Source organism: Podarcis pityusensis (genome assembly GCF_964106645.2).
Source record: "Podarcis pityusensis genome assembly, chromosome: 4".
NCBI lineage: Eukaryota > Metazoa > Chordata > Lepidosauria > Squamata > Lacertidae > Podarcis > Podarcis pityusensis.
In genome coordinates this window covers 7,358,611-7,375,927 of record NC_138027.1, presented here as the reverse complement: position 1 = coordinate 7,375,927, position 17,317 = coordinate 7,358,611, and the positions used below count along the sequence as shown (strand labels likewise).

Below are 17,317 nucleotides of genomic sequence, written 5' to 3'. Positions count from 1 at the left end.
TGGGCCGCAGGTTACCCATCCCTGCTCTTGGTCAACCTTCTTCAGCGTGGTGCCCTGCTCCAGGTTCTTTTGGATTACAACTCCCATCATCCCTGAGCGCTGACCATGCTGGCTGGGGCTGGTGGGAATTGGAGGCTGTCAGGGTGGGGGGAAGACTACTTGAAGCCACACACATCATTGCCTCGTAACATCTCCCATTCAACAGTCCTTCTCTTTTGCTTCCATCCCTGCCCCCCAAATCCTGGTGCCTAGCCCACCAACTCATTTTTGATGCCTCCACTCATCCATTCCCAACTTCTCCCTGATAGCCACACAAACTCTGGAGTGAGTTCTCCAATCCCAGTATTCCCAATGCAGGATATAACACAGGGGCCAGTCTAGCAAAATGGCAGCTAGATCTCTTGCAAAGGCTTTGAGCATCTCAACATCACAACGGCTCCTTCAAGGAAATAAAGTCCTGCCTGACCTTCGAGTGAATCACTTGCCAAAACTGAACAAGCCCGAGACACCAATAAAATACTACTTAGCTGAAATCCAATAGAGCAAAAAGTCTGAAATGTAGAACAGTTGGGGAAGAAGTTATTTCATGCATGGCTTTCTTTAAATAGTCCTGTGTTAAGGCAACTGCCTTTGTTTATACACAGCAAGGAGAATAGAATATAGATATACACCTCTAGAGACCTGCAGTCAAATATTTGGCTGGCTAGTTAAAAATCAATATATGAAATTCAGCCACCCACACTCAAATACCATTTCCCCCCACCTCACTATAGTTTCCCCATATTCAAAGATCCTTTGTCTGTCCAAAACCTGCAACGCCATCCCCCTAAACCCCAGGTGAAGGTTTTCTCCAGACAAACTGCTCTTCCACTGCCCTCGTTTCTCATAATTTCCTCTTAGCCGCAAGAAGTAACATTCCAGGACATCACAGCAGTTGAGCTAATGGCTAGTTTGAAAGGTGGAGACGAATAGCCACAAGACAACTGGCAGCCCAGTTTTAGCAAGAAATACTGGTGGAACAGACAAACACCATCACACACTCCCATCAGCCCCAGCTAGGATGGTATGGCATCAAGGAACCACACTTCAACATCATCAGGAGAGCCACAGGTTTCCCACCCTGGTCTAGAGGCTCAGGTGCTTCCCAGAGATCCTGTGTTATGGGGCAGCTATATATTTTTAAAAATTCAGTAAATTCAGAGACAATGTAGTGTAGTGGTTAGAGCAGCGGTTCTCAATCTGTGGGTCTACAGATGTTGTTGGACTACAACTCCCATCATCCCTGAGCTAGGGATGATGGGAGTTGTAGTCCAACAACATCTGGGGACCCACAGGTTGAGAACCGCTGGGTTAGAGTGTCAGATTTGGAGCTGGGAGAGACCAGGGTTCAAATTGCCACTCGGCCATGAAGCTAGCTGGATGACCTCGGGCCAGTCACTGCCTCTCAGCCTATCCTACCTAACAGGGTTGTTGAGGGGATTAAATGAGGGGGCAGGACCATGTATGCCACCTTGAGCTCCTTCGAGAAAAGGTGGCATATAAACATAACCAATTAATAAATAAAGTTAACGAATGCCTCTAAAGAAGTATCAAGGGGCCTTCGAGATTCTAGTAAACCACCGATTTCAGGTAAATCGCACTCAATTGTGGAAGCTCCACATCCATCACAGATGGAACTGCTCACCAGGGAGTCAAACCAGGACTAAGCAAAGGTATTTTTAATGTGTTAACTCTAGACAAGCATGTTCCTCCCCAAGCCCTAAGGAACGAGTTGACAAAAGTTCAAATGAGCCAATTTATTTCAACTTTGGGTATATTCCTTCCTTGGGGCTTCGGGTGCAATACAAATATATAAACATCACACTAAGCATAACATGTCACAAATCCTCACCCCCAATTAAAAGCTTAATCCTGGCCCCAAGTGCCTGTCTCAAAAGAAAAGAAAAATCTTACAACGCTGGTAGAAAAATAAAATAAAATACCAGCATGGTTTGCAGACTGAAGACTGTATCAGAAATGCAGGAAGCCAACAAGCCTGGAAGATGCTCCTGTAAGCACTATGGAGACTACTTGACTTGTGCTGGTCCTGCTCTTACCTGAGGAAGGGCAGCAGCAAGCCAAAAGTCTCAGGGCCATTGAAAGTAAAAAAAAGGTAAAGGACTCCTGACCATTAGGTCCAGTCGTGACCGACTCTGGGGTTGCGGCGCTCATCTCGCTTTACTGGCTGATGGAGCCGGCGTACAGCTTCTGGGTCATGTGGCCAGCATGACTAAGCCGCTTCTGGTGAACCAGAGCTGCGCACGGAAACGCCGTTTACCTTCCCACCGGAGCGGTACCTATTTATCTACTTGCACTTTGACGTGCTTTTGAACTGCTAGGTTGGCAGGAGCAGGGACCGAGCAATGGGAGCTCACCCTGTCGCAGGGATTCGAACCGCCGACCTTCTGATCGGCAAGTCCTAGGCTCTGTGGTTTAACCCACAGCACCACCCGCGTCCCTTCAAAACCATCATCAGTTGGGATCAGTTGGTCCCTTACCTTTCCCGCCCCGACCTGGTCACAGTGATCCATGCGACAGTCACCTCCAGGCTTGACTACTGTAACTCGCTCTACGCAGGGCTGCCCTTGAAGCTGACCCACAAACTCCAGAGGGTGCAGAATGCAGCAGCGAGGCTCCTCAAAGGGTCCCTGCTATGTGCGCATGTTCACCCAGTGCTCTACCAGCTACGCTGGCTCCCGGTGGAGTACAGGGTCAGGTTCAAGGTGCTGGTTTTGACCTTTAAAGCCCTATGCAGCCTAGGACCCTCCTACTTACGGGACCGCCTCTCCTGGTATGTCCCACAGAGGACCCGAAGGTCCATGAGTAATAACAGCTTAAAGGTCCCGGGCCCTAAGGAAGCCAGACTATCTTCCACCAGGACCAGGGCCTTTTCAGTGACGGCTCCGACCTGGTGGAATGCTCTGCCCCACGAGACTAGGGCCCTGCAGGACTTGATTTCCTTCCACAGGGCCTGTAAGACAGAGCTATTCCACCTGGCCTTCAATTTGAATTAGCCTGATCCTCTATTCCCTTTCCCACTTTCCTCTTCTATGAAGAAACCCTTCTGGGACCCCACATTTAAATTCTTCCCTGGTCTTGTTGACCCTAGTAGGACCAACTTGGCCAGTTAGCCCTGGTGATCATTTGATGTCTACTGACTGGGGTGTCCCTCCCCATGAGCCCTGAATTTAGAATTTTATTGATATGATGCTGCATTTTATATTGCATTTTATGCTGTTTTATGCTGTTTTTAAGTCACATTTTAATCAATGTTTTATATTTGCTGTTAGCTGCCCTAAAACAGGAAGGGTGGGGTACAAATAAAAATTTATTATAATATTATTATTATTGATGCAGTATCAAATAGGGGGGGAGCACGTGCAATGGAGAGAGAAGGAAACCTCAAGCCAATCACAGCCAATTTTGTGGTTGGAGTTTAGCAAACATCTCTTCTGGGTGGAAGCTGATATAATGGATGACCTGCATTATCATCCGCTGTATTATTAATAGAAATGGATCTAGGAGGAACTGGCCCCTGTGGAAATTAAATGTACACTTATATGGAAATCGCAAAGCAGATACCCCCCCCCCCAAAAAAAAACCCTCCACAGAAAGCAAGAAACCTAAAGAGGAACAGATACATTATTAGGTTTTAATTAAAGGAGCTGCTGGAGGTGGAAGGATTCTTTGCCCATCTTTTATTAAAATATAAGCAATTTTATCAAACATTCATTCTGCCTGCAAAGTTCCTGACACACACATTTTGGGCCCCTGGGCTAAAAGGTTAGTACAAGTTTTCCTGACAGTCAGGCTCACATTAAGTTTGTTTGATCAATATTGTATGAATTGCTTTAACCTGCTTTGCATCTCTTTCCAGCAAGCACAGAAATATAGGAAAATATAGGTTAAAATCTCCCTTTTAAAACGCACCTTTGTAGGAGGAAAGGCGCTCACCTTTTAGAAAGTTCTCATATGCAAATGAGCCAAGTGAAGTTTTTTCTAAAAAATATTGTTACTATATATAGCTTCAAATCAGAATCCATTTTGAGTACCGTATTTTTCGCTCTATAAGACGCACCAGACCACAAGACGCACCTAGTTTTTGGAGGAGGAAAACAAGAAAAAAAATATTCTTAATCTCAGAAACCAGAATAGCAAGAGGGATTGCTGCGCAGCGAAAGCAGCGATCCCTCTTGCTGTTCTGGCTTCTGGGAAAGCTGTGCATTCTGCATTCGCCCCATAAGACGCACACACATTTCCCCTTACTTTTTAGGAGGGAAAAAGTGAGTCTTATAGAGCAAAAAATACGGTAATTCAGTTCACCTGAGTTATCAGTAAGGTCTTGCCACTTGTAGGAATGATGGAATGTGCAAGCATAATGCAGGCAACAACATATTTCTGGACGTCTGTAATTTAAAGCTTAGTATCAGTGGTTCCCAATCTTTACCCTTTCTTAGACTCTTTTTTTTGGGGGGGGGTAGACCCTCCCAAATCCTGCTTCAAGGGAAGCTATATCATGGAACTAAGGCAGCTGCCTTGTACTGACCCAAACCATTGGTCCATCTAGCGGTCTACACTGAACTACCACCAAATTATGACACCTCTCAATTGCATTTGTACATTTTTGCTGCCCATTTTCAGAATACAGGGGACGCTCGGGTTGCGAACGTGATCCATGCAGGAGACATGTTCATAACCCGAGCACCGTTTCTGCACATGCACAGGTCGCAATTCAGCACTTCTGCGCATGCGCAAAGTGAGATTTAGCGTTTCTGCGCATGCGCCGAACCCGGAAGTTCTGGTACTTCTGGGTTCGGCGCGGTGCGCAACCCGAAAACGCGCAACCTGAAGCATCTGTAACCCGAGGTTTGACTGTACAGACAACCAGCGATCAAAGAAACCAGGCAGGATTGCCATGTATATTTGGTTAAGCTACATAGTGCATGCAGTTCTTACTGAGAACTCACCTGACATTTTGTTAAAAAAAGACATGTTGATAATGGCAGGTCTGTTAATGGTGCTGAGAGAATGAAAGATTTGATGAAAAACACACAGACACAAGAGCCGCAACATGTGGCTTACAAACAAGGAAGTGCATACCGCCAAATGTGGCTAACAGAAAAATAGAAATCTCCGTTTACCTGGGGCATAGCCTGGGCTGGTGGTAGGGTACATATTTGGGTTGTAGGTGGGGGCAGCCGTGGGATATCCAGCAGGATAACCTGAGAAGAGAGATGAGGTACTTTAGCTGGGGGAAAGTCAAACAGCAAATATCTGTGCAAAGAGAGAGAGAATGCAGTGATTAAAAGCAATAAAAGGATGACAGGTCAGCAGGAGAACTAGCCAGGGACTCAGATTCTGCACCACCTCCTTAATTTCTGCAAAAGGCAAGTAAACATAAAGACATACAAATAGCCCCTTACCTGACAATTACCCCTGATTTCTAAAATATTCCATGTGCAAAGAATGAGGATTTTTTTAAAAAAAATTATGACACCTGTATACATCTTTTCAACCCTAACAGTTCTCACAAGTGGTCCATGATAACAAAATCAAAATGTTTGGTGAAGTTTTCTCCTAGGGAGAAATAGCAGCTGTGAAAAGGAGATTTTCATTAGCACTGAGCAGAGGGGGGAAGTTTTAACTATCCCATTTCTTCCCTCTCTAGCCCCCTCACAAACAGACACACACCATGGTCCTCATCATGATTCCCACCCACCCCCAAAAAAGTCAGGGGTCCCTTTACCTTTACCATGATTTAAAAAACACCAACAGATACAGGAAAACAACAATAATACACTTTACATATAATTTGTTTTGGCCCGAAGCAATCCAGAAAACCAGGTGCCGCTGATAGTATTCAACCATGCTGGGGGGCGATGTTCTTCAGGGTCCCTGCCCCAGTTTACTACATACCCCAACCATTGATATATTTTTAATCCTTGTTGGGAGCCGCCCAGAGTGGCTGGGGAAACCCAGGCAGATAGGCGGGGTACAAATAATAAATTATTATTATTATTATTATTATTATTACTATTATTATTATTGCTGCTGCTAAAGCCCTAAGAGGCAAAGGATGTTGGAGGCTGGGGGGGGGGGGAGAAGCAGTTACAAGGAACTCTTCTTCCTGCTGCCAGAACATCCCCCCATCACCAGCCCCCCCATTGCCAGAATCATGGATAGGCAAACTAATAAGGCAAGGGGGCCGGATCCGGCCCAATTGCCTTCTTAATCTGGCCCACGGCCGGTCCGGCAATCAGTGTGTTTCTACATGAGTAGAATGTGCCTTTTTATTTAAAATGCATCTCTGGGTTATTTGTGGGGCCTGCCTGGGGTTTTCACATAAGCTGAATGTGTGCTTTTATTTAAAATGCATCTCTGGGTTATTTGTGGGGCATAGGAATTCCTTCATTTGCCCCTCCCCCCCAAAAAACCCATAGTCTGGCCCCCCACAAGGTCTGAGGGACACTGGACCGGCCCCCGGCTGAAAAAGTTTACTGAGCCAGATGTTTTCAATCCCAATGCTGAACTAGTGTAGCTCCTGATTCTGCTCCCCTGAAAGGTGGAAGCAGCAAAAGGTGCATATTGTAGGGGGACGGACGATGCTTTTCAAAGCCCTCTGCCCAGTCTGCCAGCAGTTTTTCTTGCCTGATAACCAATGCACTTTTCAGGTGAGTAGACAAACCCCAAGTCCTATTAAAATGCAGCCACTGGATGACTAGGAAAGCATTCACCCGCCCCACAGAATTTCTTGCAGGATGTGACCCCTCTTCTACCCAACTCCATGGGCATCCTGAGTAGCTATGGGACGTGTCTGGGATCTTTGCCTCCCCTTTATAAATTTATGAAGCTCCTCCTTGAAGTTAATTAGAATCATCTATTTCAACAGTCATTACCACTGTGCTGGAATAAATAACTATTTGTTCCAACCTCTCATTTTCATCAGCGTTGCAATTCTGCTACTAAATCAGGTTAATTAAAAATGGTTGCAGTTAATGCCGGAGATGCCAGCGATTCGCTAATAGTATGTAAAGCCCATGCCACTGAGGAGGCTGTGGGGTGTACAGGATTCTGGCAATCAAACGTCTCTTTTGAGTGTTATTTATAGAACCAGCAACGGCACACAGAATTCTAATGAGGACACGGCCAAGTCAAAGGAAGAAATGCGCACTTGGCTTCTCATGCGAAGGCTCTTGACTGTGGATTTGGTGGGCGGTTCTTTTGGCTGCTTCTTTTTTTTAAGAAGGAAAGGCAAATGCACTGCCGCGATGACTAATTCGCTGCTGTCTTTTTACTACACATCACATCCATCTTCCTTGCCTCGAAGCGTTTCGTAACAAAAGTGCCCTTTAGATGTTACCGCAGTGGCGCGAGAGCTTTTCCTGCGAGGGCTCCTTCCCTGACGCCACCGCAACGTCCCAGTGAAAGTGAAGCTCAGTCGCGCAGGGCCTTAGGACCTGGTTTGCTACCCTCGATATGGCTGGGTGGAAACTGCCCGGGAAGAAGCGGAACAGCTGAAACTGCCGCAAGCCGAATCCACAGGAGAGCTGCGGCTGGAACGGCCAAAGTCCTAGACTGCTTGGGACCATGAAAAATCGGCTCACCTCTTATATACCCAATAGATCACTGTACTCTGCAAATGAGGGCCTCTGGCAAACAATGGAGGTCCGCTTCAAACAATGTGGGAATTGGGTCTTTTTAACACGCACCCTATTTTGGTGATTGTTGGTTGATTTAAACCAGGGGTCAGCAAATTTTTCAGGAGGGCGACGGTCCACTGTCCCTCAGACCTTGCAGGGGGGCAGACCCACCCTCTCCCCAAAGCATCCCCCTCCTGAAAGGAACGCCCACCACCGCTACTCTCGCCGCAGCTACCTTCTCTTCAGCAGCCAATCAGAAGCCGTGCCACAGAAATCAGGCTCCTCGCCGGTTTAGCACGGGGACTGACCTAGCGGGCGGCAGGGTCTGCAAGGTTCGTGGGCCGGATTAACGAGCCCAGCGGGCCACATCTGGCCCGCAGGCCTTAATTTGCCAACCTCTGATTTAAACTGTGTTGAACTGGGTGGTTTAAGTTGTTGTAAACCACCCCTGCATCTTAGGGCAAAAGGCAAGCAATAAGTTAAATACCGTATTTTTCGCTCTATAGGACACACTTTTCCCCCTCCAAAAATTAAGGGGAAATGTGTGTGCGTCCTATGGAACGAATGCAGGCTCCTTGGCTTCAGCGATAGCAGCACGAAGCCCCCGAAGCGCAGAGGGAGAGCTCCCCCCGCGCTCCGGAGGCTTTGCGTTGCTTTCGCTGAAGCCGCCTGAAGCCCCCGGAGCGCAGGGAACTCCCGCTGCGCTCCGGGGGCTTCAGGCAGCTATCCGCAAGCCTTCAGAGCGCAGCAGGAGTTCCTGCTGTGCTCCAAAGGCTTGTGGGTAGCCGTCTGAAGCCTGGCGAGCGAGAGGGGTCGGTGCACACCGACCCCTCTCGCTCTCCAGGCTTCGCTTCGCTGGAGAGGCGCTGCACTGTTTTCCCTCTCTGCGCAGCGCCCCTTCAGCGAAGCGGGAGGAGAAATGGAAGGGGCTCAGTTTCTCCTGCCGCTTCGCTGAAGGGGCGCTGAGCAGAGAGGGGGAGAATCCCCCCCCCCCCGTTTTCCCCCTCCTATGGTCCGGTGCGTCCTATAGAGCAAACAATACGGTAATAACCCCCTCCACCATGTTACAGCAGGGTGAATTGCTGCTGACCAATCTCTGGCGTCCAGCTAGCGCTTGCTAGTGTGCTTCAAATGAAAGGCGCAGGAGATACACAGACAGGCCCTTTACAACTGGCAGGGTCACATGCAGGCAACTGCAACATGTGGAGCAAAACAAAAGCGGAGACGGTACCCAGAGATGCTATCGCACGTAGCGAATCGGGTGTAATTACTTTTGTAAAAATAGGTAAGCGAAAAGCCAGCCATGCTGACATGAAATCAATTCTTCTTCCCCTGCATTCGTCTTGCTTTTTGGTTCTCAGGGGCCGTTCACCCATTATTGTTTCGAGATCTATGTCAGAAAGGAAACTGACCGACCCACGGCACAGGGCAGCAGACAACTCCGTGAGCTCAGATGCCTGAACCTGGGTCTCTTGCTCAAGTGCAACACAATCGACACAATCTACTCCCCAGCACAATGATGTGAAGCTAGAGAACGTGCCTTGCTCACGTGCAGACCTCATCAGCTCCAGCATTTATTTATTTTAATAAAAAGAGTAGGTAAGAAGGTGATGTGAAAAGCCTCTCTCAGCCTAAGACCTTGGGGAACTGCTGCCAGCCAGGGTAGACAGTGTTCGGAAATGGAAAGAAGAAGAAGTCCCAGCAAAAGAAGAATGGATACAAAAGCTTATGGAATATGCAGAAATGGAATATGCAGAATTGGCTCCCCCCCCTATGTTTTTATTGTAATTTTACTATTGTTAGATGCTCTGAGCCCGGCTCTGGCTGGGGAGGGTGGGGTATAAATGAAATATTATTATTATTATTATTATTATTATTATTAAGAGCCATTCAACAGTGGGGCAGTCTCCCTCGGGAGGTGGTGGATTCTCCTTCATTGGAGGTTTTTAAGTAGAGGTTGGGTGGCCATTAGTCATGGATGCTATAGCTGAGATTCCTGCATTGCAGGGGGTTGGACTAGATGACCCTTGGGGTCCAACTTTACAATTCTATGATTTTATCCTCTATAGACATTTAAACCTCTGTATGTATGCACACACACACAGCCGGCTCCCCTACAGCCCTGTGAATGGCAAGACCTCAGAATCCAGAAAGATTGCCCATTAATTGAGTCAGCCTTTGAAGATGGAGCCCTCTTTCAAGCCGGAATTTAAGGCTGCTATAAATAATATTTGTTTATCTCTTTCATCTACCTGTTAAATCTGTGTTGATTCGCTCAACATGAAAGGATTAGAAGTGTGCAAACGACTCCATCCTTTTGAAGGAAGTGTAAAGGGAGAGGCAAAGAATGCAGCAGTTTCTGAAGCCTAGGCAGATAATGAGCGCATTAAGTCTTCCTTTTTCTCCCCTGAACCCATTTTGATTCTAATCAGCCCAAGAACTCCCATCAGTCAGAGACTGCAAGGAAACGGACCATCAGACAGCACTGCTGAGATTGTACATTGATGACCTGCATAGCTTTGATCCACACCATTTCCCTCTTTTTTTTTTTTTTGTTTCATTTTCTCTGTCGGTGGAAACTATGCCTGTACAGTCAGGGGTCTACTTTACTACCCGTACGCCAGTGCAGTTGTGACAGTGGTCCCCTGCCAACCCTGAAAGCCAGCATTGGGGATGCAAGCCATCTTCAGAGCAGTTTCACTACGGCACACCAACATGAACCTGGTTAGCACTAACTGCCTTCTCTTCTAACCACAAATACCTAATAATAATAATAATAATAATAATAATAATAATACATTTTTATTTATACCCCGCCCTTCTCGGTTCAAAAACCGGGCTCAGGGCGGCTAACAAATTTAAAATTTAAATGAACAAATTTAAAACACTTAATTATAAAAGCAGCATAAAATACAGTATAAAAACATGAATAACAATAAAAATCAAAAATCAAAAATCAATTTAGGGGAAATAAGCATTAGATAATCCCCAGCGCTAGCTGGCTGAATTGGTCCTACTTGGGCCAGCAAGGATGCCAGGGGAGAATTAGCTGTGGGGTCTCAGAGCGGGTGATCTTCATAAAAGGGGAGGGGGAGAGAAAAGAAGGGAAATAAAAGATCAGGCTGAATTCAAATTAAAGGCCAGGCGGAATAGCTCTGTCTTACAGGCCCGAAGGAAGGTTAAATCCTGAAGGGCCCTGGTCTCATGGGACAGAGCATTTCACCAGGTTGGAGCCAACACTGAAAAGGCCCTGGCCCTGGTGGAGGATAGTCTGGCTTCCTTAGGGCCTGGGACCTCTAAACTATGGTTATTCATGGACCTTTAGAATTTGGCGGCTTGGGGGAGGCTTGGGAGCCGCGGACGGGTGCTGTTGCCCCACACTGCTTTCTGGGGGGGGCACCTCACTTTGCTGTTGGCCTTCCCCCTTCTCAGGCTTAGGAGCGACGGGCAGGCTGCACGCCATTGCCCGCACTCCCGGGCTGCTCTCGGGGGGGGGGGGGGGGCCGCGCTGCTTTTTTTCTGGTGGCAAACATAAGCCGCACTTTAGCTTTTCACCATCAGACTTGGGGGGGGGGAGGTGTGGCTTATATTCGGGCCAATACAGTAGCAAAATCTGCTTCGAGCTTAGCCTTAGGAGGGAATCAAGGATTGTGTGTGAGCACAGGCCTCCTGAAGCAGAGGAGATTGGGCAAGTCTGAGGACCGACATCTATCTCTACCTCTCTTTCAAATCAGAACCAGTGAAGGCGGTGAAGGTCCTGTGTGAGTGTCTGGAGGCGGTTGGAGGATGCATGGCGGCTAACAAATTGAGGTTGAATCCTGACAAGACAGAAGTACTGTTTTGGGGGGACAGGAGGTGGGCAGGTGTGAGGGACTCCCTGGCCCTGAATGGGGTAACTGTGCCCCTGAAGGACCAAGTGCGCAGTCTGGGAGTCATTCTGGACTCATAGCTGTCCACGGAGGCGCAGGTTAATTCTGTGTCCAGGGCAGCTGTCTCCCAGCTCCATCTGGTACGCAGGATGAGACCCTATCTTGCCAGAGTGGTGCATGCTCTGGTTATCTCCCACTTGGACTACTGCAATGCGCTCTACGTGGGGCTACCTTTGAAGGTGACCTGGAAACTACAACTAATCCAGAATGCGGCAACTAGACTGGTGACTGGGAGCGGCCGCCGAGACCACATAACACCGGACTTGAAAGACCTACATTGGCTCCCAGTACGTTTCGGAGCACAATTCAAAGTGTTGGTGCTGACTTTTAAAGCCCTAAACAGCCTCGGCCCAGTATATCTGAAGGAGCGTCTCCACCCCCATCGTTCAGCTGAGGTCCAGCGCCGAGGGCCTTCTGGCGGTTTCCTCCCTGAGAGAAGTGAGATTACAGGGAACCAGGCAGAGGGCCTTCTCGGTGGTGGCGCCTGCCCTGTGGAACACCCTCCCACCAGATGTCAAACTACCAGACTTTTAGACGACATCTGAAGGCAGCCCTGTTTAGGGAAGTTTTTAATGTTTGATGCATTACTTTATTTTAATATTGTGTTGGAAGCCGCCGAGAGTGGCTGGAGAAACCCAGCCAGATGGGCGGGGTATAAATAATAAATCATCATCATCATCATCATCTCCTTAGCATGGGGAAGTAACCTGCTGCTACAGGTCTTGACTCCTTGGGATGTGTTAACACATTCTGCAAAAGGGTTCATACTGCGAGTGGGTTCCCTGCGCTGACTGCTCTTGCGTCTAATTCCATCCCGGTTCAGAGCAACCCTCCAGCACAGGAAGGGGAAAGAACAGAAGCTAGGCTTGTCAAAATGTAGAGCCCTGGAATTCAGACCCCATCCTCGCCACAAATGAAATATAGACAACACATTGGTAGTCTGCAATGCCTCTTCTTCAGAAGAAACTCAATTGCAATATAACAGCCTGTTCCACTGAAAATGTCAGGCAACTGCTATTTAGCATTGCAGCATGCCATACGGCAGGCTGTGGGAGCCAGCACACACTCCCTGAAGTCGCAAATTGTTGTCAATCTGGCAGGGGAAGCATGCATATTCCTCAAAACAACTGTGGACAAATTCTGCAATTATAAAACAACATCTCTGTGCGTCAAGAGCAGGGTGGTCATATCCTCATAGAGGAAGATTTAAAAGACCATCTCACCTTTCACTTTTAGGTGCTTAATTTCTGCACCCTAATTAACTTCAGACGGTCCCTATGTTATTTTGGACGGTTCTGGACTAATACCAGCAGAGCAAATTGCTCTCAAATCCATTAGCTTTCGACAAAGGCAAAAGCAGATGGAGCGTGCATGGAATATTAGCAAAACCAGTTTTAGAGTGTTAAAAAGGCTTAATGCTTCTCTCCTGGGTCCCTGGGCCAGAATCAAAATGATGCTTCGGGGAACTGGGGAATTTACAGTATCTCGACTGGCAAAGCTACACAGCTGTGTCTGCAGAAGAATCCGGTAAAAGTAAAGTCTAATATCATGGGCTGGAATAGTAGGAAGCCCTTGTTTAAAATAACAGAAGTCACAAGTATTAAAATACCAACATACATAGATAGATGACTGTTAGTTTTGCATTTGTTCATTTTAAAGTTTTAATTAAAACAAAAATTTAGTCACAAAGGAATTGTTACAGGAATTCTAAGGTCTCATATATATATAAATCATATGTTCATAAATCTACACAGCAAATACATTCATAAGTATATAAACCACATATCTGAAATAGTACAGGAGAGCAATCCTGGAGGCATTTTGTAGGTTATTCCTTTCCAGGGGTCAGCAAACTTTTTCAGCAAGGGGCCGGTCCACTGTCCCGCAGATCTTGTGCGGGGCCGGACTGTATTTTTTTGGGGGGGGGGGGATGAATGAATTCCTATACCCCACACATAACCCAGAGATGCATTTTAAATAAAAGGACACATTCTACTCATGTAAAAATATGCTGATTCCCGGACTGTCCGTGGGCCGGATTTAGAAGGCAATTGGGCCAGATCCTCCTAGAATCATAGAATCATAGAGTTGGAAGAGACCACAAGGGCCATCGAGTCCAACCCCCTGCCAAGCAGGAAACACCATCAGAGCACTCCTGACATATGGTTGTCAAGCCTCTGCTTAAAGACCTCCAAAGAAGGAGACTCCACCACACTCCTTGGCAGCAAATTCCACTGTCGAACAGCTCTTACTGTCAGGAAGTTCTTCCTAATGTTTAGGTGGAATCTTCTTTCTTGTAGTTTGGATCCATTGCTCTGTGTCCGCTTCTCTGGAGCAGCAGAAAACAACCTTTCTCCCTCCTCTATGTGACATCCTTTTATATCTTTGAACATGGCTATCATATCACCCCTTAACCTCCTCTTCTCCAGGCTAAACATGCCCAGCTCCCTTAGCTGTTCCTCATAAGGCATTGTTTCCAGGCCTTTGACCATTTTGGTTTCCCTCCTCTGGACACGTTCCAGTTTGTCAGTGTCCTTCTTGAACTGCGGTGCCCAGAACTGGACACAGTACTCCAGGTGAGGTCTGACCAGAGCAGAATACAGTGGCACTATTACTTCCCTTGATCTAGATGCTATACTCCTATTGATGCAGCCCAGAATTGCATTGGCTTTTTTAGCTACCAGCTACCAGGCCCCAGGCCTTAGTTTGCCTGCCCATGCTTTAAACAGAGTTGAAATGGGACCATTTGCCAATTTGCTCAACTCCACTCACTCAAAATACAGAAAGAGAACAGACATTTAAGAATTAGCAAACACCTTGGTACACACCTACTGTGACCTACTGCAGCTGATTTTAAATCACTCTAAGCTGAGCAAAAAGTTAAAATCTGTCGCTGCATGTAAAAGTTGGAGGGTGGGTGGATGGATGGAAACACTGAAGCTTAGGTCAGAAATAAAAAATCGGCCTTAAAATCTCGAACTTTATATGAATTTAACCAGATAAAGGCTCGATTTTTAACTAGATGACATTAGGTAGGGTCTTCGCTTGAAGGATTCCGAAGGTGGTTTTCGAAAGCACAAATAAAGTGAGGGGAAAGCAAAGGAAACCAGTTTATGAGGATGACACATCCTGCCCCGAAATATCTCTGACTTCTCTTTACTGTAGTTCAGCCTACCTGTCACCTGAAGTTATTCTGCCTGGATTCCCACTGACTAGTTTGTTTCCCAGCCTGCAGTTCACTCATGCTTTTAAACCCTTTAATGATTTCATTGCTTTTATTATGGATGTTAGCAGCCTTGAGCAGCTCTTGTGAAGTGGAAATACATGTTAAGCATCTCTTACTGGTACAGAACCTGGTTGACTTAGGATATTCATGGATAGAAGCACACACCTTGCAATGTATGGTAAATGCAACTGTATGGCACCATCAAAAATATGGATAGCTGCCAAGTTCCACAAATGCAATGTTACAAAAAAAAAAAAAAGGAAAATAGCAGAAACTCCCCAGTGAAATACACAAAACACCTTTTCAATTCCCATTCCTTCAAAAGGAGTCCACAGAAGAATTTACTGGTTAAAAAATAGGTTGCTTTTCATTGTTCCTTTTGTAATATTGATTTTATAAAACAAAAAACAACAATACAATAATTCATATTAACATGGCCCAAGATTCCAGCCTAAAGCAGCCCACTTGGGCACAAACGCCACTTTAAGAAGAATTACAAGCAGAATGATTTGGCAATCCATAATACAGTTTCTCTCAGAAACAGGCAACAGTAAATCGGCGAGGTATAAAGGAATAATTATGGCGACATGCTGGCTGCGTCATTTTTACATAAATCTTCATCAAGGCACATGTCTGAGGACAGTAGAAATTATAGTGAATCATACTTCTGCAATTAGAGGGTTTTAAAAAACCATTTCTTCAGCTTCTGAATTTCCTTTTAAGCTGCATTTATTCACAGAGTCATGAACGATTCAATGGTCAGAAGTCAAAACCCACATATTAAATTAAATGGGAACTTTGGCCATGCAACTCAACTGTTTGGCCTGAGTCTTCCAACACATAGAAGACAGAACGCAACCTGAAGACACACAAACCACAACAGAGGACCCTTGATATGCAGGCCTATTTGCACAAGCAAAATGACACTTGGAAACAAAGCATATCAAATTATGGGTGCCCCCCCCCTGAATTTTTAAGGCCACACCCACAAATCTTGCTTTCCTCCCCCCCAAGCACTAGCTCAGTTTTTCACCATTCACTGAACCCATTCCAGAATCAAAATATTTGCCCTAACCACAGCAAAAAGACTGATACTGATGAATCGGAAAAATAAAAATGCGGCTCCCTTCTACGATTGGATTGAAGACTTACACACACTCGCAACATATAAAAAACTTGCATATAAACACAGACTTGCCATGGACAAATTCAGTATTTGGACTCCATACTTACAAATACTGTAATAGGTTAAGATTTGGTGAAGTACAATAACAACTTTATAAAGTATACAAAGTTCAGAAGGGCAGTGATTTGAGCTGTAAACCTGGACGGCACTAGTGGATCTCCTGACATGCTCCAAGCGCACTAGCAAGAGGACTCTCTAATCTTAAGACATTCTTAATAAAGGAGGGAATATTTGCATATGGAAGCAACTAGGAAACGTATCCCCAAATATCAGGGAGAGGAAGACCACAGTATATCTGAAGGAGCGTCTCCACCCCTATTGTTCTGCCCGGACACTGAGGACCACCACCAAGGGCCTTCTGGTGGTTCCCTCACTGTGAGAAGCCAAGTTAGAAGACATCTGAAGGCAGCCCTATTGAGGGAAGCTTTTAATGTTTAACAGACCACTATATTTTAATACTTTGTTGGAAGCCGCCCAGGGTGACTGGGGAGACCCAGCCAGATGAGCTGGTATAAATATATTATTATTATTATTATTATTATTATTATTATTATTATTATTACTACTACTACTACTACTATTGTTATTACTTAAAAATGGAAAGCGTAATGCTGGTGGTCAACAACAGAGGTTCAAAGACTCTCTCAAGGCAAATCTAAAAAAATGTAGTATAAACACTGACAACTGGGAAACACTGACCTACGAGCGCTCCAGTTGGAGAACAGCCTTTACCAAAGGTGTCATGGACTTTGAAGACACTCAAACTCAGAACGCAAGGGAGAAACGTGCGAAGAGGAAGGCACGCTTGGCAAATCCACACCGTGATCAACTCCCGCCCGGAAACCAATATCCCCACTGTGGAAGGACGTGTGGGTCCAGAATTGGCCTCCACAGTCACTTTCAGACTCACTGTTAAAACCGTGTTTATGGAAGACAATCTTACTCGGCCAAGAGTGATCGCCAAAGATATATCAAAGCAATGCAGGAACCAGTGCAGTGGCCGAATAATGGCTTGAGGCCTTTTGAAACCTATTTTGATGACCACGGTGACAAACACCTGCACTCTAAGTTGTTCATTCTGCCTCACAGGCAGCGCCTGTTGAACCCAACATTTAGAACTGTCGCTTAATTTCATGTCTCTTCCCTCCCTTTTAAAGTTCTTGCATGCAGCCTTCTAATTGCTTTCTCAACATACCCAGTATAATCTTCTCTCCCTGTTGTTGCAAGGATTATGGAGAAATAAAAAGATAAAGCTATGTTTTATTAATATGGAAATCAGAAATTAACTTCCATATGA

At 46.0% G+C, this 17,317-nt stretch overlaps 1 protein-coding gene across 5 annotated transcripts in view; it reads right to left on the bottom strand.

The window, feature by feature from the left end:
- Window positions 1-17,317, bottom strand: part of FAM168A (family with sequence similarity 168 member A) — a 177,660-nt gene that overhangs the window by 29,657 nt on the left and 130,686 nt on the right. For all 5 annotated transcript variants that reach the window (XM_081002413.1, XM_081002410.1, XM_081002414.1 and 2 more), the window contains exon 4: window positions 5,181-5,261. In XM_081002413.1, the coding sequence (XP_080858539.1) occupies window positions 5,181-5,261 (81 nt within the window). The remainder of the gene's footprint in view (window positions 1-5,180; window positions 5,262-17,317) is intronic.